Source organism: Alligator mississippiensis, chromosome 1 (assembly GCF_030867095.1).
Source record: "Alligator mississippiensis isolate rAllMis1 chromosome 1, rAllMis1, whole genome shotgun sequence".
NCBI lineage: Eukaryota > Metazoa > Chordata > Crocodylia > Alligatoridae > Alligator > Alligator mississippiensis.
Window position 1 is genome coordinate 238,316,077 of NC_081824.1, and position 22,630 is coordinate 238,338,706.

The window sequence follows — 22,630 nt, forward strand, 5'->3', positions numbered from 1 at the left end:
CGCTGCGCATGCGCATTGACGCCGGTGAGTTGCCGGACAGGAGGCGCTTCATTGGTAAGCGCAGGCGCAGAGCCTCGGCCCGGTGTTCATGCCGCCCGGCCAATAGCAGGGGGAGTTGCGGGCCGGTGAACGCGTCACTGTCACGTCACAGTCTGGGGGCAGCGCTTGGCGCCCACATAGCGCGGCGCGGGGGGGGCGCGGGAGCCTGGTGTGAAGCGTCTGGGACCGCCCCGCGCTTGTCAAGGGCCGTTCCGCTGCCAGGGAACCGAGCTCGTCTAACAGCTCCTGTGTTAGTGGCCTGCACCTCGGGGGCCGCCGGGCCGGGTCTTCCCCGTGCGCGGGGGAAAGTCTGGTGCCAGCCCCGACCCGCCCGGCCCGCCGCCTGGCTGTGCTGAGACGGGGTCCTCGGGCTTGAGTTCCCAGTTGTCCTGACTCTTGCGTAGGCGGAAGGAAAATCCTTACAGTCACGAATTACTCGAGGGCATGTTGTTTCCGGGCAGCTGCCATTATTCATTAAACGAGTTGATAGCTCAGCTCAAGACATGAAAATAAGCACTGAAATAATCCAGCGATGGTATAACAATTAAAAATCAACTCTGTTCAGCCTATGTATAATGCTCAGCATTGACAGCAAAGTAAGTGACTTTTCAGCTCTAACAATATCCGGGGGTGTGCATCTGTGCAGGTGATCTCTCCTAGTATTGTTTTGGGAATCTGGACTACACCTAGTCACATAAATGCATTTATTTGACTTCTTCCTGCTGTCAATGACGATATCTCTAACTGGAGCAGAGCAATTCCTCTCTGTTTCCAGGAGTCATCCAGATTCCAGGCTGTCAGATGCAGGCAGTGGGGTTGTGCGAATATTGGCAAAACACTTGTCATAAGTGAGAAGGTCTGGGACATGGGGCAGAGCCCTGGGATCCCCACTGACACAAGTGGGGATTTGGTACTAAGTTGTGGCTGTGAGAGGATCAGCATGGTTATCTGGGCTGTGTCCTGTTTTCCCTGAAAGAGCACCTAGGGGAGTGGGAGGGGGAGGCAACGTGTTTGGCTGAAGTTCCAAAAAACCCCAAACCTGCAGTTTTGACACATGCCAGAAAAACAAGCCCAGGGTGGAGGTACCTGGCAGGTTGTACTGCATATTAATATAGTTAATAAATGTTGGATTTTTTTATGATAAATGCCAGGTTTTCTAAAAATTCTAAACCTGGTGACAATAAACAAAACTTCTTATACTACCTTTGTTTTTGTGTGTTCTTTTTTAAGCATGTTGTGATGAGAGAAAAGAGAAAGGAGAGAAAAAGAGGAGAGAGAAATAAAAGAAAAGAGAAAAAAGGTAAAGAAAGAAAAAAGAAAAAGGGGAGAAAGGGGAAAAGAAAAAGAGAAGATACAGAAAAAAGAAGAGAGGAGAGAAGGAGAAAGAGAAAAAAAGAAAAAAGATACAAAGGGGGAAGAGAGAGAAAAAGAGAATAGAGAAAAGAGAAAGAGGGTGTGTCCCTCAGCACCCACATCTTCCCCCCACTCCTGGCTACAGCCCGGGCTCACAGGTCCAGGGCAGTGTTCGGCAGAGGGAGGCAGTGACACCCCAACAGCAGCTGGCAGGGCTGGGGTGCTCAGGCCTCCCTGACAGTCCTGGACCAGGGGGAGTCCGGGTCTAGGGCTGGGAGGGAGGGCCTGGCCGGCGCTCGAGCGGACAGACGGCCTGTCCCACCCAGGCGGGAGCAGCACCGGGTTGCCAAGTACTGGGGCTGGTTCCTCAGGGCAGGGTCTGGGTGGTGCAGGGAAAAGCAAACGCAGTGGGGAGGCATGGCCGGCCCCTTGGGAGCACAGCTGCCGCAGGAGAGTAGGGGCTCAGTGGGAAGCGGGGGCTATCCCTGGGATCCAGCTTGGCCCATGCAGTTCTGCAGAGATGGGCTGCAGCTGCCCTGCCCATGAGGGGATGCCGCCTGGCTGGGGAGGGCACCGGGGTCAGGGGGCTCCCGACTCTGGGCTTGGTCTCCCTTCGCACCAAGCACAGCGCAAGCAGAGTGTAGCCACCCCTGGTGCAGGGGCCTGGCTGCAGGAGCCCCCCGGGCCCTGGGAACAGCTTCCACAGGCAGTATTTGGGGCTGAACCAGCCTGAGAGCCTGCAGCAAAGTAGCTCTGCGCAGTGCCTGCCCTGGCTCTGGCCTCAAGTAGGCCAGGACAGGTGTGGTGACTGTTCCTGGGGCCCAGGGGCTCCTAAAGCCAGGCCTCTGCACTGGGGGTGGCTCTGCCCCACTCATGTTGTGGAAGGCTGAGCCCAGAGCTGGGAGCACCCCGAGCCTGGCATCCTTCCCCAGCCAGGTGGCATCCCCTCACACACAGGGTGGCTGTGGTCCATCCTCGTGGATCTATGTGGGTCAGGCCCCACCTTGGGTGCTGTTGGGTGCCCCCGCCCACCTGTTGTGGCCCAAGCCCTCAGAGCCCTGGGCAGCCCCCACCTCCTTCCTGGCCCTCGCTTTGCTCCAGCCAGGCCGGCCTGCCCACAGCGCCTCCCCCTTGCACCTGTTTCTCCCTGTGCTGCCCGGACCCTGCCCCAAGTGCCTGGTCCTGGTGCTCAGTGGTGCCCCTGCCAGGTGGGACTGGGCATCTGTCTGCTCAAGCCCTGGCTGGGCCCAGGGCTCACCCATCCACTGGGAGCCTCCAACACAGTGGCCCTGCACAGTACTTGCCTAGGTCCTGGCTCCACCCAGCCACAGCCCCTCTCCAGGGGCTGGGCTGGGCTGGGGGGTGCAGTCCAGGGACAGGGGCAGGGTCAGCAAAACACGACTGTGTTTCCCTGCCTGTGTTCTCTTGACCCCATACCTGCGGCTAACCAGGGCGTTGGTATCTGTGGCTGCTCCAGAGAGCCTGGAGCAGCAACTTAAAAAAAAAATCTTTTTAAACAATTTCCTTGCATGCCTCCTGGAGTGTCAGGGAAAATGTCTGTGCACTGCTAATTGGCATGCATCCCAGGGGTTGCCTATCCCTGATGTAGGGGATTGGAGGCATGGGCTGGAAGGTCTGCAGGAGGTTTCTTGACCATGGGAAAAGGAAGTCATTGGATTGGGTCTCCCTTGGAGCAGAAGGACTGGTACATCCTCCTGAGGTCCAGTACAAAAGGGTCCACTTTCAGATGAGTCCAGCCTGTAAATATTGACTAAAGAACCAACGTGAGCCTGCAGAGAGGGCTGCTTGGGTGTTTAGGGGGCGGGAAGGTACATTGCTTAAACATGTATTTGGTGACATATGCACCACTGCTATAGGCAAACTTCTTCCCTGCATAAGGAAAAGGATTGATTGCTACCCTGTTTATTGCTACAGAATATAATTGCAGTATTGTTTGGCCTTATCTGAATGCTGTCCTGTATATGGTGTAGGAATGCAGGGGCAGCCATCAGTAGGGTAACTGAAGCAGGGTGACCCAGGCAGCAGCTCTTGATGCTACCTTTGGGAGTAGGGACAGAAAAATGACAGCTGTTGCCACAGACACACAACTGCACTGGTGGCACCAACAGTTAGATGTCACTGCTGCCCTGTGTGTTACTGCTGCCTCAGGTACCCCACTGCCCTGTAACACCTCTAAAGGTGGAAGGAATCTATCGAGGATACCACCACAGTTCGCCTGTTACCAGATGGTGTGGCTGTAGCCAAAGACTGCAGTCCTTTCATGGAACCTCTGACACTTCCTGGGATGTCTTCCAAGCCACGCAGCTAAGGGAGATGGAGGGGAAGCAAGGACAGATGTGCATGCCTCAAGGTACAGTACACCTGGTGGTTATGTTTCTTCTGGAGCTGGGGAGCACTTTCTTAGGGTATGTTCATGGGGATAGCCTCATCCAGTTTGATACTGAACAACTCCTTTCCCCAAGAAGGGAGGTCCTCAATGGTAATCCATACATTTTTGGGAAACCCATATCCCTCAGCGATGTGGAATGCCTTTGTCATGCCAAGCTGTGGGTGACCAAGTCTGGGGTCATCTCAGGGTCAGAAGAAGTCAGAAGCCAGGAGATCTGTCTTGGGAACAGTCAGGGATCCAGAAGGTCAGGCAGAGTATGAGATTAGGAAGCTAGATGGGTTAGGTATGCAGGAGGTCAGGTACCCTGACTGAGGTAAACTACAGCACCAGGCAGGCCAAGGCCCCAGGTTCAGAGCTACAGCCTGACATTACTCTTCCCCTACCCCCAGCCGCTTCTTGTAGGAGGCACTGGTTCAGGCTTTCCTGGGTGATCCTTGCAGAAGTTCTGTACCAGATCATGAGTGAGGATGTTTTCTATGGGTTCCTTTGTGCATTCCTCTGGTCCATACCCCTTTCACTTTACTAGGTATAGTAATTTTACTCACCATCTTGAGTCACGAATTTCTTTGACCAAGTACTCTTATTGGCCATGGACCTTTATGGGGGGTGGAGGAGGATGGGATTGGAAATGGAGCATGTTTTCTGTGTAGAGCTTGAACAGGAACATGTGAAACTGGGACTGGGAGGATTTTCAGTGTTGTAGAGAGGTGCAATTTGAAAGTGATTGGACTGATTTAACGGGTGATATGGACCAGGTTATAGGCTTCCCTGAAGATCAAGTTTGGTACAGATAGAGCTGTTTTGAGCCGATCAAGCACTTCTCAGATGAGAAGTAAAGGATACTGATTGTGACCAGTAATCTGGTTCAGTGCCTAATAATTAGCACATAGATGGAGACTCCCATCCTTTTTTTTTTTTTTCCAAACAGAATGAAAGGAGGGAAGTTTCCCTAGTCCCTAGTAAGTAGGGTGGACCCATGCATGAAGCTCTGGGCCAGATTTTTTTTTCCTCGTACTTGCAGAGAGCAGAGAATTCGGGTTCTGACATGGCATAAATATACCCCACTGGAATTTTTGATTGAGGGGACAATCATAACCTCAATGTGGAAGAAGAACATCTACATTTTTCTTTTTGAAGATGTCTGCAAACTCCTGGTATTTCCTGGGTAAACAGATTTCATGTTTTGGAAACAGTGTCTTTTGGGCAGGTGGAGGTGGGGCAGGAAGGGGCTCTGCAGCAGGTGGGCCTCCAGTTTGGATTTTAGGGGACTCTGTCATCCTGGCCTGCCAATGGTGTTGTTGGTAGTAGCCTGAGTTCAAGGTGAGCTCCTGTGCTTTTTTCTTGATCAGGGGGTTATAGCGTGCAAGTCAGGAAAACGCCAGAATCAAGGGGTAGTATGGGAAGTGGAACCCCCTGGTTCCAAGGAGATTCATTTTGATGGTTGTGGTTTTATACTCCATAGGCCCTGAATCCAGGGGCAAACCATCTATGGTTTCTGTGCTTTCAGGTTTCCATTGCTGGTTTAGTGGGATTTGTAGATCTTATGCCATGGTCTTATCTATGACATTATCTGGAGCTTGAGTCTAGGAGGGCGGTCAACACAGGGAATGAGCAGTTCTGACCTGGGACTCAAAGATGGGTGGATAACAGTAGGGGATTCTGTGGGTTGGGTTTGCCACAGTCTTTACTGGTTGTGGATGCCTTGGGGGCTCTGGGTGACCCTGAACCAGTACCCTTTAGCAGGCCCAGGACCACTCATTTATCTTGACTCCCTTCCTTGGGGGCCAGTGGCATGCTTCTGTCCTGGGGCCCCACCATTGTAGTACCACTACTGCTGCTGGTGGTGTTCCCATTCCTCTGGTATGGGGTGCTGGAGCCCCGCACTCACTGGCATGGGTTTGCAAGCAATCATAGCAGGGGGTGGGTTGGAGGGGGCAAGGCCTCTTCCTTTGTGTGTTTCTGTAGGTGAAGGTCAATCTGGACAGCTAGGTCCATGAATACATCAAATTCTGAAGATGTTTCCACTCAAGCTAGTTAATCCTTGATCTCTTCCTGCAGACCCTAGCAGAAATAGTGGAGTTGGGCTTCTTCATTCCATTGGGTGCCTGCTGCATAGCAGTGGAAGAGGGAAGCATATGCTGCAACTGAATCTTCCCTCTGATGCAGGGACTGTAGCCCAATCTCTGCTGTCTAGGCTGGGTAAGGATCTCCAAACATGACCATGAAGTCCTTGAGGAATCCTCCCCAATCTTGGAGGACCGGACTTTTGTGTTCCACCAAACATGTGCCCAGTTCAGAGCATATTCTATTAGGAGACTAACCGCTAGGCTCACTCCTGCTGAGTCTCAGGGGTACAGCTTAGGTTGGGCTATGAACAGTATGTGACATTGCACAAGGAACCTGCAGAAATGCAGCCTAACACCATCCTCTCTCTCTGAGAAAAGGATGGGTAAGCAGGATTACAGGTGAGGAGGCTGCCATGTGGAAACCCCACTGTGGAACTGGGTAGATCTGGGAGTGGAGGGATTGATTATCTGCCAACCATTGCCGGACGTGATCTTCTAATGCTTGCTGGGTGAAGGCCATCAGCAACAGCTGGTCTGGCCCAAGTGGGTCTGGGGGTGCCAGTATGGAGTTTGCTTCCATACCAGCCATCATTGCTGCATGTGGGGGTCTGGACAATTTGTCATTCTGGGCCATGTGTGGCCAGGTCTGGAGGTCACCTCAGGGTCAGGAGAAGCCAGGAAGTCAGAAGCCAGATCTGTCTGGGGAACTGAGTTGGGGATCCACAGTCAGGCAGAGCATGAGGTCAGGAAGCTAGCTGGGTCAGGTATCGAAGGAATCCATCAGATAGAAGCAGCACAAGCCAATGGTGCAGCAGCCCAGGTACAAGTTTGAGCCTTGTTGCTCAGATGCTTCCCCTTTGGGTCAGGGGTTTATATGGGAAGGGCTAGGAGATCAGCAGACCTTGACTGTCCTTTCTGGTGGCAGGGAGTGGGGGTGTGCCTAGGTCCAGATGGCAGGGGAGTGGGGGTGGGTTCTGGCTACCTCTATTAAACAGACAACAGAATTCACAGCATCCAGCCACTTGTAGGGATGTTTTGGTTATGGCATGCCCCTTGGAAGTGCGGTGCCCAGAATTGCACGCAGTACTCCAACTGCGGTCTGACCAGCGCCCGATAGAGGGGAAGTATCACCTCTTTGGATCTATTCGTCATGCATCTGCTGATGCATGATAAAGTGCTATTGGCTTTTCTGATGGCTTCATCACACTGCCAACTCATGTTCATCTTGGAGTCCACTAGGACTCCAAGATCCCTTTCCACTTCCGTGCCACCCAGCAGGTCATTTCCTAGGCAGTAGGTATGCTGGACATTTTTCCTCCCTAGGTGCAGCACTTTGCATTTCTCCTTGTTGAACTGCATTCTGTTGTTTTCTGCCCACTTGTCCAACCTGTCCAGGTCTGCTTGCAGCTGTTCCCTGCCCTCCGGCGTGTCCACTTCTCCCCACAGTTTTGTGTCATCTGCAAACTTGGACAGAGTACACTTCACTCCCTCGTCCAAGTCGCTGATGAAGACATTAAAGAATATTGGTCCAACGACCGAGCCCTGTGGGACCCCACTGCCCACACCCTTCCAGGTCGAAACCGACCCATCCATCATGACTCTCTGGGTGCGACCCTCTAGCCAATTCACCACCCATCGGACTGTGTAGTCGTCCAAGTCACAGCCTCTTAACTTGTTCACCAGTACAGGGTGGGATACCGTATCGAAGGCCTCTGAGACAGTACAGGCACTGTGAATGTTCACTTGAGGCAGCTCAGTACCGTTGTAGGACAGTGGGACACATTTTGAATCCTGGTGTGCAGAGAGAAGCTAGGCTTCTATTCTTTCAGCCAAAATAAAAGAATGGCAGAGTGACTGACAAGAAGAAAAAGGCCAGAGTGCTAGCACAGCAAAGCACAGGTACAATTAAGTTTCTATGTCAGGGGAGAGGTCACAGCCTTCAGCAAAAAGTTTAACTATTTTTTAAACTAAAGGAAACAGGTACATTTGACAAATAACAACAACAACAAAAAAGAACATGGAAAAAAATAACATTAGAAACTGTCCAAGGACTAAAGTCAGAATTGTGGGCCTTGAATCATGAGCCAGTAATGTGCTCTGCCTTGAGGCAGTAGGTGGTAAAAAGCATGGGAGAGCAGGAAGGACTGGCATGTATTCCCTCAGCACAGAGCATGAGAAAAGGCAGGGGACAGTGCACCCCACAGCTCCCGCTCTGCCAAACAACTCTGAGGTTGAGTGCTATGGTACCTGCATGCCCACAGTGAGGGTGTGCATATGGACATGTGGTCAAAGGCAAAAAGTTTAATTTATCCATACCTTGAAAATGTGCTCATACCAGTTCCTGCATTTTTCCAGTACCTAATCTTCATTCTCAGCTCACAGAGTAGAAATGAAAACAAGCCCTTATATGACAACATCGCTTAGTCATTTTATTTTTTTGCCCTGACTAAAAAAAAAACAACAACAGGAGTAATAAGAGAATGATGATGCTTTTCACAAGGCATTTTCTCAGAGCTTTGTCTCTGTTTAAGGTGCATCTGAGTGATTCAGAGTACCTTATTGTTTCATGAAGGAAAAGTATTACACAGTCATGCCAACTGACCACTGTTATAGAGCAGAGGCCAAATTAATCACTGATGCAACCCCATGGTCTCCACCAAGCCCTCTAGGAACATTGTTTCTCTGATCAAGCAATGGACAAAATTTTTACATCTGAGTCCCTCCCCTCCTTGTCTCAAACACCCTCTGTGTGGATGGAGAGGAACATGGCACAACTTATCCCAAATCAGAGGCATTACTGTCTGCTGTAAGAGAACCACTGAGGACTGAGTTTCTGAAGGTCTCATCTGGCCCCTTTTCAGTCACTAAAGCTTAGCCTTCAGATACAACAGACCCTTCTTTTATTATATGCCCTTCTCAGATGGCTTAGAATGGAAACTTTCGCTGTAGTCCACACCCTGTAAAACCCCAACAAAATCCTTGGCTTCCCAGTGGTGCTATAAAATATTCAATATTTTTCCAGTTACCTGTATGCTTGCCCCATTAACCTTCAAAAGCCTTAATGCAGCTCCCAAGCCCCAACCCAGCCATCTGTCCATGTGTGTGCACTCCAGATACTTCTTTTTTGAACAATCCAAACTTACCTTTTTTGTGGGGTTGGAGCACTGTTGTAGCTATGATGGTCCAGTTAATGAGAGACAAGGCTGTTTTGTAATATCTTTTATTGGCCCACCTCTATAGTTATGTTGGAGAAGCTTCTGGGCATTAAGTGCCCTTTCCCAAGTCTCCCATCTATTTAACTGGTCCAATAAAAGATAGCACAAAAAAATCTTGCCTCTCTACTTCTTGGGGACATTTCTGCATCTCCAGTCCTTTTCATCCAACTCCTTCGTTCCACCACCATTCTCATGACTAGTGCACTAATGTGTGTGTGAGACTAATATGGAAAAGCACAGGATAGACTGTTGTGTGAAATGTTTAGCCATGTATGTCATGCAAAACATTACAGCCAATACGTTTCATTAAGCATACAACTACTAGCAAAATAATCAATCATAGATATATCTTGTTGAGCTCTCACAGCATTCTCCTGGGGATGACATACTGTCCTCCCTTTCCAACAATATAGGTGGGCTGGAGCTGAAGAGGCTTTGACTGGAACAAACCAACAGGGAACTAGTAACCTGATCTAATGCACTGATGTTTATGAAAAAAATTGTCCAGCATTCTTTACTGCTGTCACTGGCAGCAACAGGAATCTGGGATTGGAACATCATCTTGTATAAATAGCAGGGAGCACTGTCTATCACATTAAATACTTTACATGTTCTGACCCTTGCCTGTACAAGGTGTTTGGTGTTTTGTTTTTATGACTTCACTTTCCCTAAGTTGACCACATGTCCTACTTTTGTAGAGCTCCAAGTCCTTTCCTTTGTATAACATGGTTAGAGATTTCACATAGAAGACAAAGCAGGACTATTATACATAAGGGGGAAGAGGAATATTATACATCAGTGTAAAAGCAGAGGATAATGGAATTACTTAAACTCCTCCAATAGCCAGATGACCTATTGTCTGGCAGATAGGATTGACAAAGGCTAGGCATTATGCAAAGTTCTGCTAAAACTCTGCTGGAGAAAATCTAAACTTGTCCTTCTGAGATGTTCCAGTCCTGATTTCTTTAGAGCAAACACAGTTCAGCTTGAGGGTCCCAAGGCGCAAACATCTGATAATCCTTCCACCTGTATGTCCTTCAGAAGTATGTATTACCCTGCTGGCACTAAAAATAAGGTGGGGTGGCTGTGTCACAGTTGTATCTCTGGTGTCTTTTCCATTCAGAAGAAAACAGGTGATCTAGCTCCACTGGGCAGAGGTGGGAATTTGTATGGTTTTCTTCTGTTAAGAATGTATTGTGTTCTCTGTGATGGAGCCACCTCCTGTACCTATAAAATTCCGAGAATTTGCCGATGGCAGAGAAGATTCTTCTTCTGGGCTTTGTACATCTTCTTTGGTTTCTCCCACTATGGACTCTTGTGAGCTGGACTCTTGGCTTGAAACTGCATGGAAGCCAGGCTCCACACCTAGGGGTTCGCTGTTCTCTAAGGGAAGCAGGGCCCTGTGGCGCATCAAGCTGTCATCACTGTTCTGGGCTTCCAGGGAGTTCCTGTGCTTGGCATTCCTGTTGGCCACAGCATTCTTTTGGGGTTCCTCAAAGCTTAGTGACAGGGTGACAGTCCCACTGCCAAAGCTGACCTTCTGCTTGCAGCCACGCTGCTCATGCCGCTCTGCAGAGGCTGGCAGAGGGAATGTATCTTCCTGGTTGCTCTTGCTGCTGATGGAGGATGATGGGGTAGAGCCAGTGGAACCACCAAGACTGTTAGACCGCTTACGTGATACATTGCTGCGCCTCAGTGTGGCCCTAGCTGCTACCTTAAAGGCATGGGCAGCTGTGCTGCAGCGCACTTCTTCAATAGTGTTGCGTGATGGCTTGAAGAGGATTATGTAGACTTTGTTGAAGAAGATGCAAGCCAGCAACCCAAAGCTGGCAGCCAGGATGGCGATCACCTCCACTGCTGAAACAAACTTGCCATAGGTGCTGGCATAGGCAGGGATGAAGGAGATCCAGACAATGAAGAAGATCAGCATGCTGAAGGTTATGAACTTAGCCTCATTGAAGTTCTCAGGGAGCTTCCGGGACTTGAAAGCAAAGAAGAAACAGATGGCAGCCAGAAGACAGGTGTAGCCAATCAGGAAGCCCAGGGCCATCAGGGAGCCCTCATGACAAGTGATGAAAATAATCTCATCCTCCAACTCATGGTTTCGGTAGCTGGAGGGAGGTGCAGTGTACAGCCAGATGACACAGATGACGATCTGCACAAAAGTGCACAAGAAGACGAGAAGGAACTGCAGATTGAGGCCCCACCACTTGCGGTGAAGACTTGTGGGAATCTTGGCCTCAAAGACCAACAGGACACGATTGGTCTTTACTAGGATGCAGGAGATGCAGAGGACAAAGCTGATGCCAAAGGCTGGCTGCCTCAAACGGCAGGTCCAGTCCTGGGGCTTGCCAATGAAGAAGAGTGAACTGGAGAAGCAGCACAGCAAGGAGAAGAGGAGGAGGTAGGACAGTTCCCGATTTGTGGCCTTGACGATGGGTGTATTGCGGAATTTGGTGAAGACCCCTAGAACAAAAGAGGTCAGGAAAATTCCCAGGACAGCAAAGAGAGTCAAAGCTATTCCAAAAGGCTCTGTCCACGATAGGAACTCTATTTGTTTGGGGATGCAGGATGTGTGGTTTTCATTGGACCAAAAATCATCAGGGCATTTGTCACAAGCACTTGCATCTGCAAAATAAAGAACATATTTGTTAGAACAAGGAAGGACCATCCAAAGAAAAAATGGGGCAGTGACTAGCCGTTCATCTAACACATAAAGGGGACTCCTGTAACCAAGTTAGATTCTAATGTACGTTGGGCACTCTGAGCAGGAAAGAGTGCTGAATGATGGGACAATAAGCCTCCCATAGGAAATGGCTCTGTGTTGAAAATGAAGGGCATTTATGGTCCAGATTATACAATTCTTGAGCTGTGCTCTACTTTTCAGACCCATTCCTTGGGAAAACTTGAGAAGGTTTAAGTACTCACTGCTATTATGTGGATCCTTGGACAAACACCTTGGGAGGAATATAAGAATATTGCTCGGGCATGCAGGGATGAAGTCAGGAAGGCCAAAGTGCAACTGGAGTTGCAGCTAGCAAGGGACATGAAGAGTAACAAGAAAGGTTCCTATAAGTATGTTAGAAACAAGAAGAAGGTCAGGGAAAGTGTGGGTCACTTACTGAATGGGGGAGGCACAATAGTGACAGATGATGAGGAAAAGGCTGAAGTACTCAATGCCTTTTTTGCCTCAGTCTTACCAGGTAAGGTCAGCTCCCAGACTACTGCACCTGGCAGCACAGTTTGGGGAGAAGGTGACCAGCCCTCTGTGGTGACAAAACAGGTTAGGAATTATTTAGAAAAGCTGAATGTGTACAAGTTCATGGGGCCGGATGAAATGCATCCAAGGGTACTTAGGGAGTTGGCTGATGTGATTGCAGAGCCACTGGCCATTATCTTTGAAAACCTGTGGCGATCAGGGGAGGTCCTGGATGATTGGAAAAGGACAAATATAGTGCTTATCTTTAAGAAAGGGAAGAAGGAGGATCCAGGGAACTACAGACCATTCAGCCTCACCTCAGTCCCTGGAAAAATCATGGAGCAGGTCCTCAAACAATCAATTTCTAAGCACTCGGAGAAGAAAGTGATTAGAAACAGTCAGCATGGATTCAGCAACAGCAAGTCATGCTTAACCAACCTCATTGCTTTCTATGATGAGATAACTGGCTCTGTGGATGTGGGGAAAGCAGTGGATGTAATATACCTTCATAGTTTCATAGCTGGTAGGGTCGGAAGGGACCTGAGCAGATCAAGTCCGACCCCCTGCCATGGCAGGAAAGAATGCTGGGGTCAAATGACCCTGGCCAGGTGATCATCTAGCCTCCTTTTGAAGACCCCCAGGGTAGGAGTGAGCACCACTTCTGTTGGAAGTTGGTTCCAGATCCTAACTGCCCTGATTGTGAATCAGTGCCTCCTGATATCTAGCCTGAATCTACTCTCAGTCAACTTATGGCTGTTATTCCTTGTTACCCCTGGTAGCGCTTGGGGGAACAGGGACTCCCCCATTGCCTGCTGGTCCCCCTTGGCCAGTTTACAGATAGCCACCAGATCCCCTCTCAGCCTTCTCTTGTGGAGGCTGAACAGGTTCAGGTCCCATAGCCTCTCCTCGTAGGGCCTGCCCTGTTGCCCCCTGATCATGCGAGTAGCCCTCCTCTGGACCCTCTTGATGCTGTCCACATCCCCCCTGAAGTGTGGCGCCCAGAACTGGATGCAGTACTCAACTGCGGCCTCACCAGTGTTGTATAGAGGGGGAGGATCACCTCCTTGGACCTGCTCGTGATGCATTTGTGGATGCATGACAAGGTGCGGTTAGCCTTCCTGACTGCATCCTCACATTGACAGCCCATATTCATCTTGGAATCAATAATGACTCCAAGATCCCTTTTTGCCTCTGCACTGACAAGAAGGGAGTTCCCCAGCCTATAGGTATGCTACTGGTTCTTCCTCCCCAGGTACACTACCTTGCACTTGTCAGTATTGAAACCCATCCTGTTCTCATCCGCCCACCCCTGTAACCTGTCCAGGTCTAGCTGTAGCCTGTCCCTCCCTTCTAGTGTGCCCACCTCTCCCCACATCTTAATGTCATCTGCAAATTTGAACAAGGTGCTTTTCACCCTCTCGTCCAAGTCGCTGATGAAGATGTTGAACAGGACCGAGCCCTGGGGAACCCCACTGCCCACATCCCTCCAGGTCAAAAATGACCCATCCACCACTTGGAGGATTGACACCACCAATTTCTAAGCACTTGGAGAAGAAAGGGAGTAAAAAGAAGGCCCAGGGTGGAATAGGACCCCTACTAAATGGACAGAAGCAATTGGTGATGGACAGGGGGGACAAGGCTGAACTCCTCAATAAGTTCTTTGCCTCAGTGTTCCTAAGTGAGGGGCAAGACAAGTCTCTCACTGGGATTATAGAGAGGCAGCAGCAGGGTGCCAGACTACCATGTGTAGACCCTGAGATGGTGCAGAGTCACTTGGAGGAACTGGATGCCTTTAAGTCGGCAGGCCCGGATGAGCTCCATCCGAGGGTACTGAAGGCACTGGCTGACGTCACTGCACAGCCGCTGGCAGGAATATTTGAACACTCGAGTGCACGGGCCAGGTCCCAGAGGACTGGAAAAGGGCCAATGTGGTCCCCATTTTCAAGAAGGGGAGGAAGGAGGACCCGGGCAACTATAGGCCAGTCAGTCTCACCTCCATCCTTGGCAAAGTCTTTGAAAAAATTATCAAGGCTCACATTTGAGAGCCTGAAAGGAAACATTATGCTGAGGGGAAACCAGCACGGGTTCGTAGCAGGTAGATCATGCCTGACTAATCTAGTCTCTTTTTATGACCAGGTTACAAAATGCCTGGATGCAGGAGTAGGGGTGGACGTCATATACTTAGACTTCAGGAAGGCCTTTGATACAGTATCCCACACCACACTGGTAAATAAGTTAAGAGGCTGTGACTTGGATGACTACACAGTCCGGTGGGTGGCAAATTGGCTAGAGGGTCGTACCCAGAGAGTCGTAGTGGATGGGTCGGTATCGACCTGGAAGGGTGTGGGCAGTGGGGTCCCGCAGGGCTTGGTCCTTGGACCAATACTCTTCAATGTCTTCATCAGCGACTTGGACGAGGGAGTGAAGTGTACTCTGTCCAAGTTTGCGGATGACACAAAACTGTGGGGAGAAGTGGACACACCAGAGGGCAGGGAACAACTACAAGCAGACCTGGACAGGTTGGACAAATGGGCAGAAAACAACAGAATGCAATTCAACAAGGAGAAATGCAAAGTGCTGCACCTAGGGAGGAAAAATGTCCAGCACACCTACTGCCTAGGAAATGACCTGCTGGGTGGCACAGAGGTGGAAAGGGATCTTGGAGTCCTAGCGGACTCCAAGATGAACATGAGTCGGCAGTGTGACGAAAGCCATCAGAAAAGCTAATGGCACTGTATCGTGCATCAGCAGATGCATGACGAACAGAACCAAGGAGGTGATACTTCCCCTCTATCGGGCGCTGGTCAGACCGCAGTTGGAGTACTGCGTGCAGTTTTGGGCGCCACACTTCAAGAGGGATGCGGATAACCTGGAGAGGGTCCAGAGAAGGGCCACGCGTATGGTTAAGGGCTTGCAGGCCAAGCCCTATGAGGAGAGACTGGGGCACCTGGACCTCTTCAGCCTCCGCAAGAGAAGGTTGAGAGGCGACCTTGTGGCTGCCTATAAATTCATCACGGGGGCACAGAAGGGAATTGGTGAGGTTTTATTCACCAAGGTGTCCCCGGGGGTCACAAGAAATAATGTCCACAATCTAGCAGAGAGCAGATTTAGACTAGACATTAGGAAGAACTTCTTCACAGTTCGAGTGGCCAAGGTCTGGAATGGGCTCCCAAGGGAGGTGGTGCTCTCCCCTACCCTGGGGGTCTTCAAGAGGAGGTTAGATAGGTATCTAGCTGGGGTCATCTAAACCCAGCACTCTTTCCTGCCTATGCAGGGGGTCGGACTCGATGATCTATTGAGGTCCCTTCCGACCCTAACATCTATGAATCTAAAACCACCACTCTCTGAGTGTGGCCCTCCAGCCAATTTGCGACCCATCTGACTGTGTAGGCATCGACACCACAGTTGCCTAATTTTTTTAATGAGAATGAGGTGAGAGACAGTGTCGAAGACCTTCCTGAAGTCCAGAAAGACTACGTCCACCACGACATCTGCATCCAAGGCTTTTATGACTTGGTCATAGAAGGCAACCAGGTTGGTCTGACAGGACCTGCCTCTAATGAACCCATGTTGATTGCCCCTAAGCATAATCTTCCCTGCTGGCCCCGCACAGATGTGCTCCTGGATAATTTTCTCAAAGAGCTTCCCCAGGACCGAGGTAAGACTAACAGGCCTATAGTTTCCTTCACTTTAGCAAGGCTTTTGATACCATCTCCCACAGCATTCTTGCAAGCAAGCTGAGGAATTATGCACTGCATGAATGGAGCGTATGGTGGACAGAAAGCTGGCTGGATTGTTGGACTCTATGGGTAGTAATCAATGGCTCAGCATCTAGCTGACAGCCAGTATCAAATGGAGTGCTTTAGGGGTCAGTCCTGGGGCCAGTTTTGTTCAAGAGCTTTATTAATGGTCTGGAAGATGGGATGGTTTGCACCCTTACCAAATTTATGGATGACACCAAACCAGGGGGTGTAGTAGATACACTGGAGGGTAGGGCCAGGATTCAGCGTGACATAGACAAATTGGAGGATTGGGCCAAAATAAATCTTATGAGGGTTCAGTAAGGACAAGTGCAAAGTCCTGCACTTAGAATGGAAGAACGCCATGCACCACTATAGCTTGGGGACTGACTGGTTAAGCAGCAGCTCTGCAGAAAAGGACCTGGGGGTTACAGTGGACAATAAGCTGGATATGAGTCAACAGTGTGCCCTTGTTGCCAAAAAGGCTAACAGCATACTGGGCTGCATTAGCAGAAGTGTTGCCAACAGATCAAGGGAAGTAATTATTCCACTCTATTCTCCACTGATGAGGCCACATATGGAGTACTGTGTCCAGTTTTGGGCCCTCCACTATAGAAAGGATGTGGACAGGTTGAAGAAAGTCCAGTGGAGAGCAATGAAAGTGGTTATGAGGCTGGAGCACATGACTTCTGAGGAAACGCTGAGGGCACTGGGCTTATTTATTCTGCAGAAGAGAAGACTGAGAGGGGATTTCATAGTAGCCTTTAACTACCTGAAGGGGGTTCCAGAGAAGATGGAGCTAGACTGTTCTCAGGGGTGAGAGATGACAGAAAAAGGAGAAATGGTCTCAAGTTGCAGCAAGAGAGGTTTAAGTTGGATGTTAGGAAAAACTCTCTCACTAGGAGGTTGATGAGAAACTGAAATAGATTACCCAGAGAGGTAGTGGAATCTCCAGCCTTGGAGATTTTTAAAGCTCAGCTTGACAAAGCCCTGTCTGGAATGATCTAGTTGAGGATGGTCCTGCCTTGAGCAGGAGGTTGGACTAGATGATCTTTTGAGGTCCCTTCCAACCCTAATTTTCTATAATTCTATGATCCTATACCCCCTTCTGCTTTTTTTTTGTTCTCTCGTCTTTCTCTCTCTCTCTCTCTCTTCCCCTCTTTCCCCAAGTCCTCTCTTTCAGCTCCTTCACATACATTTCTGTCATCATCACTGTGGCATCTGGGTCATCCTGGTTGACTTGATGCCAAATGAATGATATCAAAGAAATGTGCTTGCTTCTTTAGCTGCATTGGGATCCCACTTTATACCATATGGAGGTGAATCCAAGGCTATAAACAGATCAGCCACAGACAACAATCAGTGTCCCAATTCCCTAAAATCCTTTCATCTTATATGAGAATGGCAGGGGGAAAAGAGTTCTGACTGGCTAGTGATTTCTCAGTGAAGTTCCTTTTATTCTACCCAACAATGTCTCCCATAAAAGCATGCAGAGGAAAAACTGGTATGTCACCCAGATAAATGCAGCCAGACTTCTATTATGTATCTGGGTAAAACATTTGGGGATATTTGGCTGACCAAGTCTCCCTCTACTGGCTGACCTGGATAGAGGCCTGATACTCATGGAGTTTCTTTTTGCTCAGATGAGGCTTGTGCTTTTGGTACCTGACTTCTGCCTTTCTTGGAGAACTGTGGTGGAGGGGGATTCCTAGTAAGGTTACAATCTATACCTCAGACATCAGCACTACAGAGGCATAAGTATGAGCTGGCAGAGACCTGTGGGGTCCACCATGCAAATGACTCTACTAATTGCCTTCTAATTCATTTATTTCAGCATCTGGCCCTTACACTGGAGAGAGAGCTTTTATGCTGTACTGATATTAATAAAGCAATTAGTGAGGATTAACCAATGAAGGCAGAAGAGTTTGAGTTCTGTCTTTTTAGAAAACAGATGAGATCACTGGCTAGGTAGTACCCACCCAAGAACTTTTTCACTTCTGTTGCTGGTGGAGGTTATTCTTTAAAATTTGGCTGAAGTAACAAAAGATGTTACAAAACAAACAGGGAGCCGCAAAGTTTATTAAAAAATGCTTCTCTCTGACATTTCTGTATTAATGTTACTTATTTTTTCCTAAGATGTTTATGTGACAAAATATGAACTGATAAAAAGACATTGTCAGAAGCCCATTCCTTTAGATCAGAGTGAACCATTTTTAGGTATTTCACTAACTTATTCATTGTAAAAGATTGTATTCTCTTTTTACAGCACCTTTCACCTGAAAGGTATTTGCAAACTCATGCATGTACAGAGGCAAATTCACATACTAATGGCCACATGGGCAACTTTGGGTTAGAGAGAGGCAGTTGTTAAGATCAAGATCATAAAAATTGCCATTTACTGGGGGGTCCATCTAGCCCAGTATCCTGTCTCACAAAGTGGCAGCGAGTGGATGCTGGGGATGAGGGTGAATAGGGCATGTCCAGAATTTTCCATCCCTTGCTTCTTTCCCAGTGCAGCTTCCAGCATTCAGAGGTTTGGAGAATTCTAATTCAGAGGCTACGTCCCTATTTACCATGATGGACCTTTCCTCCATACATTCGTCTAATCTCCTTTTGAATTGGGTTAAATCATCGTTCTCTACAACATCCTATAGCAACGAGTTCCACAAGTTAATTACATGTTGCTTGTAAAAGAATTTCCTTTGGTTAGTTTTAAACCTGCTACCTAATACATGGGTGAGAAATACTAAATAATAAATGTCTACTTACTTCCTCTGCACAATATGTTATTTTGTATTTTTTTATTTTTTCATGTCCTCCCAGTCATTTCTTTTTAAGCTGAAAACTCCTAGCCTATTTAGTTTCTCCTCATATGGAAACCCTTCTGTACCCCGATCATCTTATCTGTTTTAATTTGTACCTTTTTCTAGTTCTCCTGTATCCTCTTTTGAGGTGGGGGAACCAGAACTGCAGGCAGTATTCAAGATGTGGATATACCATAGATTTATTAAAGAGACATAATGATGCTTTCTATTTTGTTTATAATTCTCTTCCTTATAATGCTTAACATTTAATTTGCCTTTTTAAATGTATGTATGTATTTATTTGTCAGATTTATATTGTCCTTCCCAACAATGGCTCAGTGCAGTTTACAATAAGCAACAAAATAATTTATAAAAGCAGGTGGAATATTAAGTAGGGTATAAACCAAAACACCTTAAATAATATCCCAGCTTAGTCTTGCTTGCTAAGTGCCTGCCCAAATAGGAAGGTCTTACAGCACTTTTCAAATATGCCCAGGCTTTTGAGGCTGACACGCCTCAAGCAGGAGGGAGTTATAAAGCTGAGGACTGACTACTAAGGACAACCTCCCACATGTTTTCAGCAAGTGGATGTGATGCACTGTGGTACTTACAGAAGGTTGCTCTTGGCTGACCTTAGGAATCAAAATGGAGCATGAGAGAGAAGGCGGTTCCTTAGGTATATATGGTCCAGACCAGAGCTATCCAACTAATGGCCTGTGGACTGGATGGGTTAAGTTGTGGTCCCTGGGGTCCTACCTGGCTGCTGCTCCCTACATTGCTCTAGATGGAACAGCAGTCAGAGTTTCTGGGCTTCCCTTGCTTTCTTTGGTTGCCGCTATCTGTCTCCACTTCAGGGGCCAGGGTGGTGAGTCAGCAGTGTGAGGAGCTGAGGGTAAGCACGTGACTACACAGTGCAGGGCTGGGAACAGTGCTGCATGCGGGGGATAGGGCCTGCATGATACAGCAGTAGAGGGGGGGTGGCACTCTGCACGGGTAGGGGGAAGGTGTCAATAAGGGCACAGTTGTGGTTTGGAGGGGGAATCATACTTGTGTACCCGCATGCACCTGTAGAGGGGGATTGCACTCATATGCCTGCACTTTGCAGTGGAGGGTAGAGATTGTGCTCATGAATTTTGCAAGAGTTCTTCAAGGTATTCTTTGTTTTTTGCCATTCTGAGTAATTATGTGTCAACTGCAAACTCGGCCAACTCACTATTAACCCCCCTTTCCAAATCATTTATGAAGCTATTAAACATCACAGGTCCCAAGATGTAGCCCTTTTGGGATCCCACTGTTTACTTTTCTCCATTCTGAGAACTGACCACTTATACCCACTTTTTTCTAAGACAATTTCTGATCTACAAGTGGACCTTCCAGCTAATGCCATTAAGAGCCTTTGATGCAGAGTTCTGCATAACAAGGAAGTGAATGAAGAAGAGTGTTGTATCCAACTGAAGCTGCAATGTATTTTGAAGCGGTAGTCTAACATCAACCATCAGAATTTTGCCAGGATACCAACAATAACACCCTAAATCTTGAGAACAGTGCTGCAGGATGTTTATTACAAATAGTTAGGGCTTCTGTCATCTCTCATTCTACAAAAGGTAAATATTACATCCCTATTGATCTAAATAACACTTAAATCAGGCAACCTGTCTCATACCGTCTACCCACCTTTACTTACTGATATGTTGAGAAATGTTGTTCAAGAAGAGGTTGGATAGGCGTTGGACATACAGCTGTGCCTATATTCATAGAGAATCATGAAGAAGTAGGGGTGGAAGGAACCTCAATATGTCATCTAGTCCAACACCCTGACTGAGGCAGGGGGTGTTCTACTATGGGTATTTTCTATACTTATGGATTTTGTTGGTTGTCCCGTGGGGCCAGGAGAGAATTCCACCTCAGAAATATTGGGTGGTGGTTGCAGCCAAGCCTGGGGACTTTGCTGGGACGTAAATCTGGAGGTTCCTGGCTAAAGGGTTTTCCCCCTCCACTCAGCAGGGGGAGGAAGGAATTGCCTTAGGTGGGTTCAGGAAGGAATTTTATCTCATTGTCAGATTGGTATGGACTGTGGAGGTTTTTGCCTTCCTCTGTAGTGTGGGGGGTGTGGCCCTCTTCTTGGGATCTCTCAAATGTATTTCAATAAATTTTGCAGCAGCAGGATGTTGGCTGAAATGGTCTTCTTGCTTTATATGGGGCAAATTAGGTTGTGTGATGATTATGTAGCTGTATCATTCCTTTTGATGCTACCTGTTGTTTTCTTCTTTCTTTTTTTTTGGATGGGTTTTATTCTGGCAGGGAAAGGGCAACCATCTGGCTTGCAGAGGGGCTGCGTGTGGCCTGGCTCATTGCACTCTGCCCTGGGGATGGTGCTGGAAGGGCCCCTCTCCCCAGGGCTCCTGCTCTTTCTAGAAGCTGGGGGAGCAGATATAAGCAGAGGAGCTGGAGAGTTCACATGTGGGTATGTATGCCTGTGTGAGTGCCTGCTGGCCTGCTGGAATCCACCGCAGCCTGTTGGGGTGAAGCCCCAGAGAGTGGAGACAGAGGGAGTCATCCATGTGGGGTCTGTGGCTGGAAAGGCATGAGCACTGGGGCAAGGGCAACCTGCTGAGGCCAGCAGAGAAGCTGAGACCTCAAAGGATGGGTGGATTTCCCTGCAGAGACAGTGATGATTCTGGCCTGCTGCTGGAACCGTCCATGGTCTGAGAAGTAAGCACTGACCAGGGGTGGGAATGAACTGTTAGGAGTTAGGATGTTTTAAATCTTTATTTTGTCTTCTCAGTCACATGGTAGCATTTTTCCTCCTAATTATTAAAGCAGGGAGAGGGGGGGAGGATTATCCCTGAAATGTAGTTATTCTTTAATTCTCTAATATATCTTGCCTCATGGGGAGTTTGCATTCACATCGCCTTAGCTAACACATCACAGGGTGATACATTTTGTGTTGTGTCTGGGTTGACTGTGTTGTTTTGCTAAGGGATGATCCTGCCTCTGGCAGGGGGCTGGAAGTTCAAGAACCTTTCAACACACCCTTAAACAAACATAATATTTTTCTATTTGCTTTGTTATGTGTATGGTTTGATCAAACTCCCACTAGAGTCAAGAGCAATCTCTCCAACGGACTCCCATTTGACTTGAATTGTGCCTGGGGGCCATATCAATCTGCTACTTCAGTCTCCCCGAGAAGATACTTCAGCTGGTCCAGGGAAAAGAAATGTTTATCTGGACATAATGAACACTGGGCTGTTTGATTATAATGGATTCTTCTACAGAATGGAGTTTATGACCTGCTAAAACATGGAATAAAATCTTGAAAATCAGGAGTAAAAACCTTAATGACTAATGAATCTGCAGTTGGGTTATGGAGTATTTTCCTTCTACAGGTTGTGGAGGGGCCTAAAGTTATTGTCACAGTGTAGTGTGGTAAGAATCAGCAAGTCACACTCCCAGGTTTTAGTCACAGTTCTGTGAGAACTCCCTCGATTTATGCGGGTTCTTTATATGTGAATTTGCTCTTATGCGATGAGCATATTTAGACCCATAATTTGTTACATACAAGGTAAATTCGCTCTTATGTGATGAACATAGATGCCCCCACCCCCCAAACAGGTAAGTCTGTGGCGGGAGAGGAAAGGGCCGTGGCCCCACTCACCCCAGCCCCAGCTGGAGTGGCCCCATGAGCAGCCGACACCAGCTGCCTGCACCAGGGCATGGCGCAGCCCAGGAGCAGAGGTGAGTAGGGACAGGCGGAGCACAGTGCAGCCCAGCGGCTGCAGGCAGTTGGTGCCAGCCACTCCCAGG

At 48.4% G+C, this 22,630-nt stretch overlaps 1 protein-coding gene and 1 long non-coding RNA gene across 5 annotated transcripts in view; one reads left to right on the forward strand and one right to left on the reverse strand.

The window, feature by feature from the left end:
* The first annotated feature begins 60 nt into the window (after positions 1 to 60).
* On the forward strand, positions 61 to 22,176 carry LOC109281309 (uncharacterized). 3 transcript variants are annotated; one of them, XR_009458956.1, is made up of 5 exons: positions 61 to 635; positions 1,270 to 1,339; positions 3,562 to 3,763; positions 20,173 to 21,290; positions 21,927 to 22,176. It is a non-coding gene; the product is annotated as an uncharacterized LOC109281309 (long non-coding RNA). The 3 variants fall into 3 exon arrangements; XR_002087912.2 differs by having other exon boundaries at positions 72 to 635; positions 20,173 to 20,430; positions 21,128 to 22,176; XR_009458955.1 differs by having other exon boundaries at positions 70 to 635; positions 20,173 to 22,176.
* The window catches only part of CASR (calcium sensing receptor), a 204,126-nt gene continuing 189,650 nt past the window's right edge, over positions 8,155 to 22,630 (reverse strand). For both annotated transcript variants that reach the window (XM_059720324.1, XM_059720323.1), the window contains one exon: positions 8,155 to 11,711. In XM_059720324.1, coding sequence (XP_059576307.1) covers positions 10,267 to 11,711 — 1,445 coding nt within the window. In that variant the 3' untranslated portion in view covers positions 8,155 to 10,266. The remainder of the gene's footprint in view (positions 11,712 to 22,630) is intronic.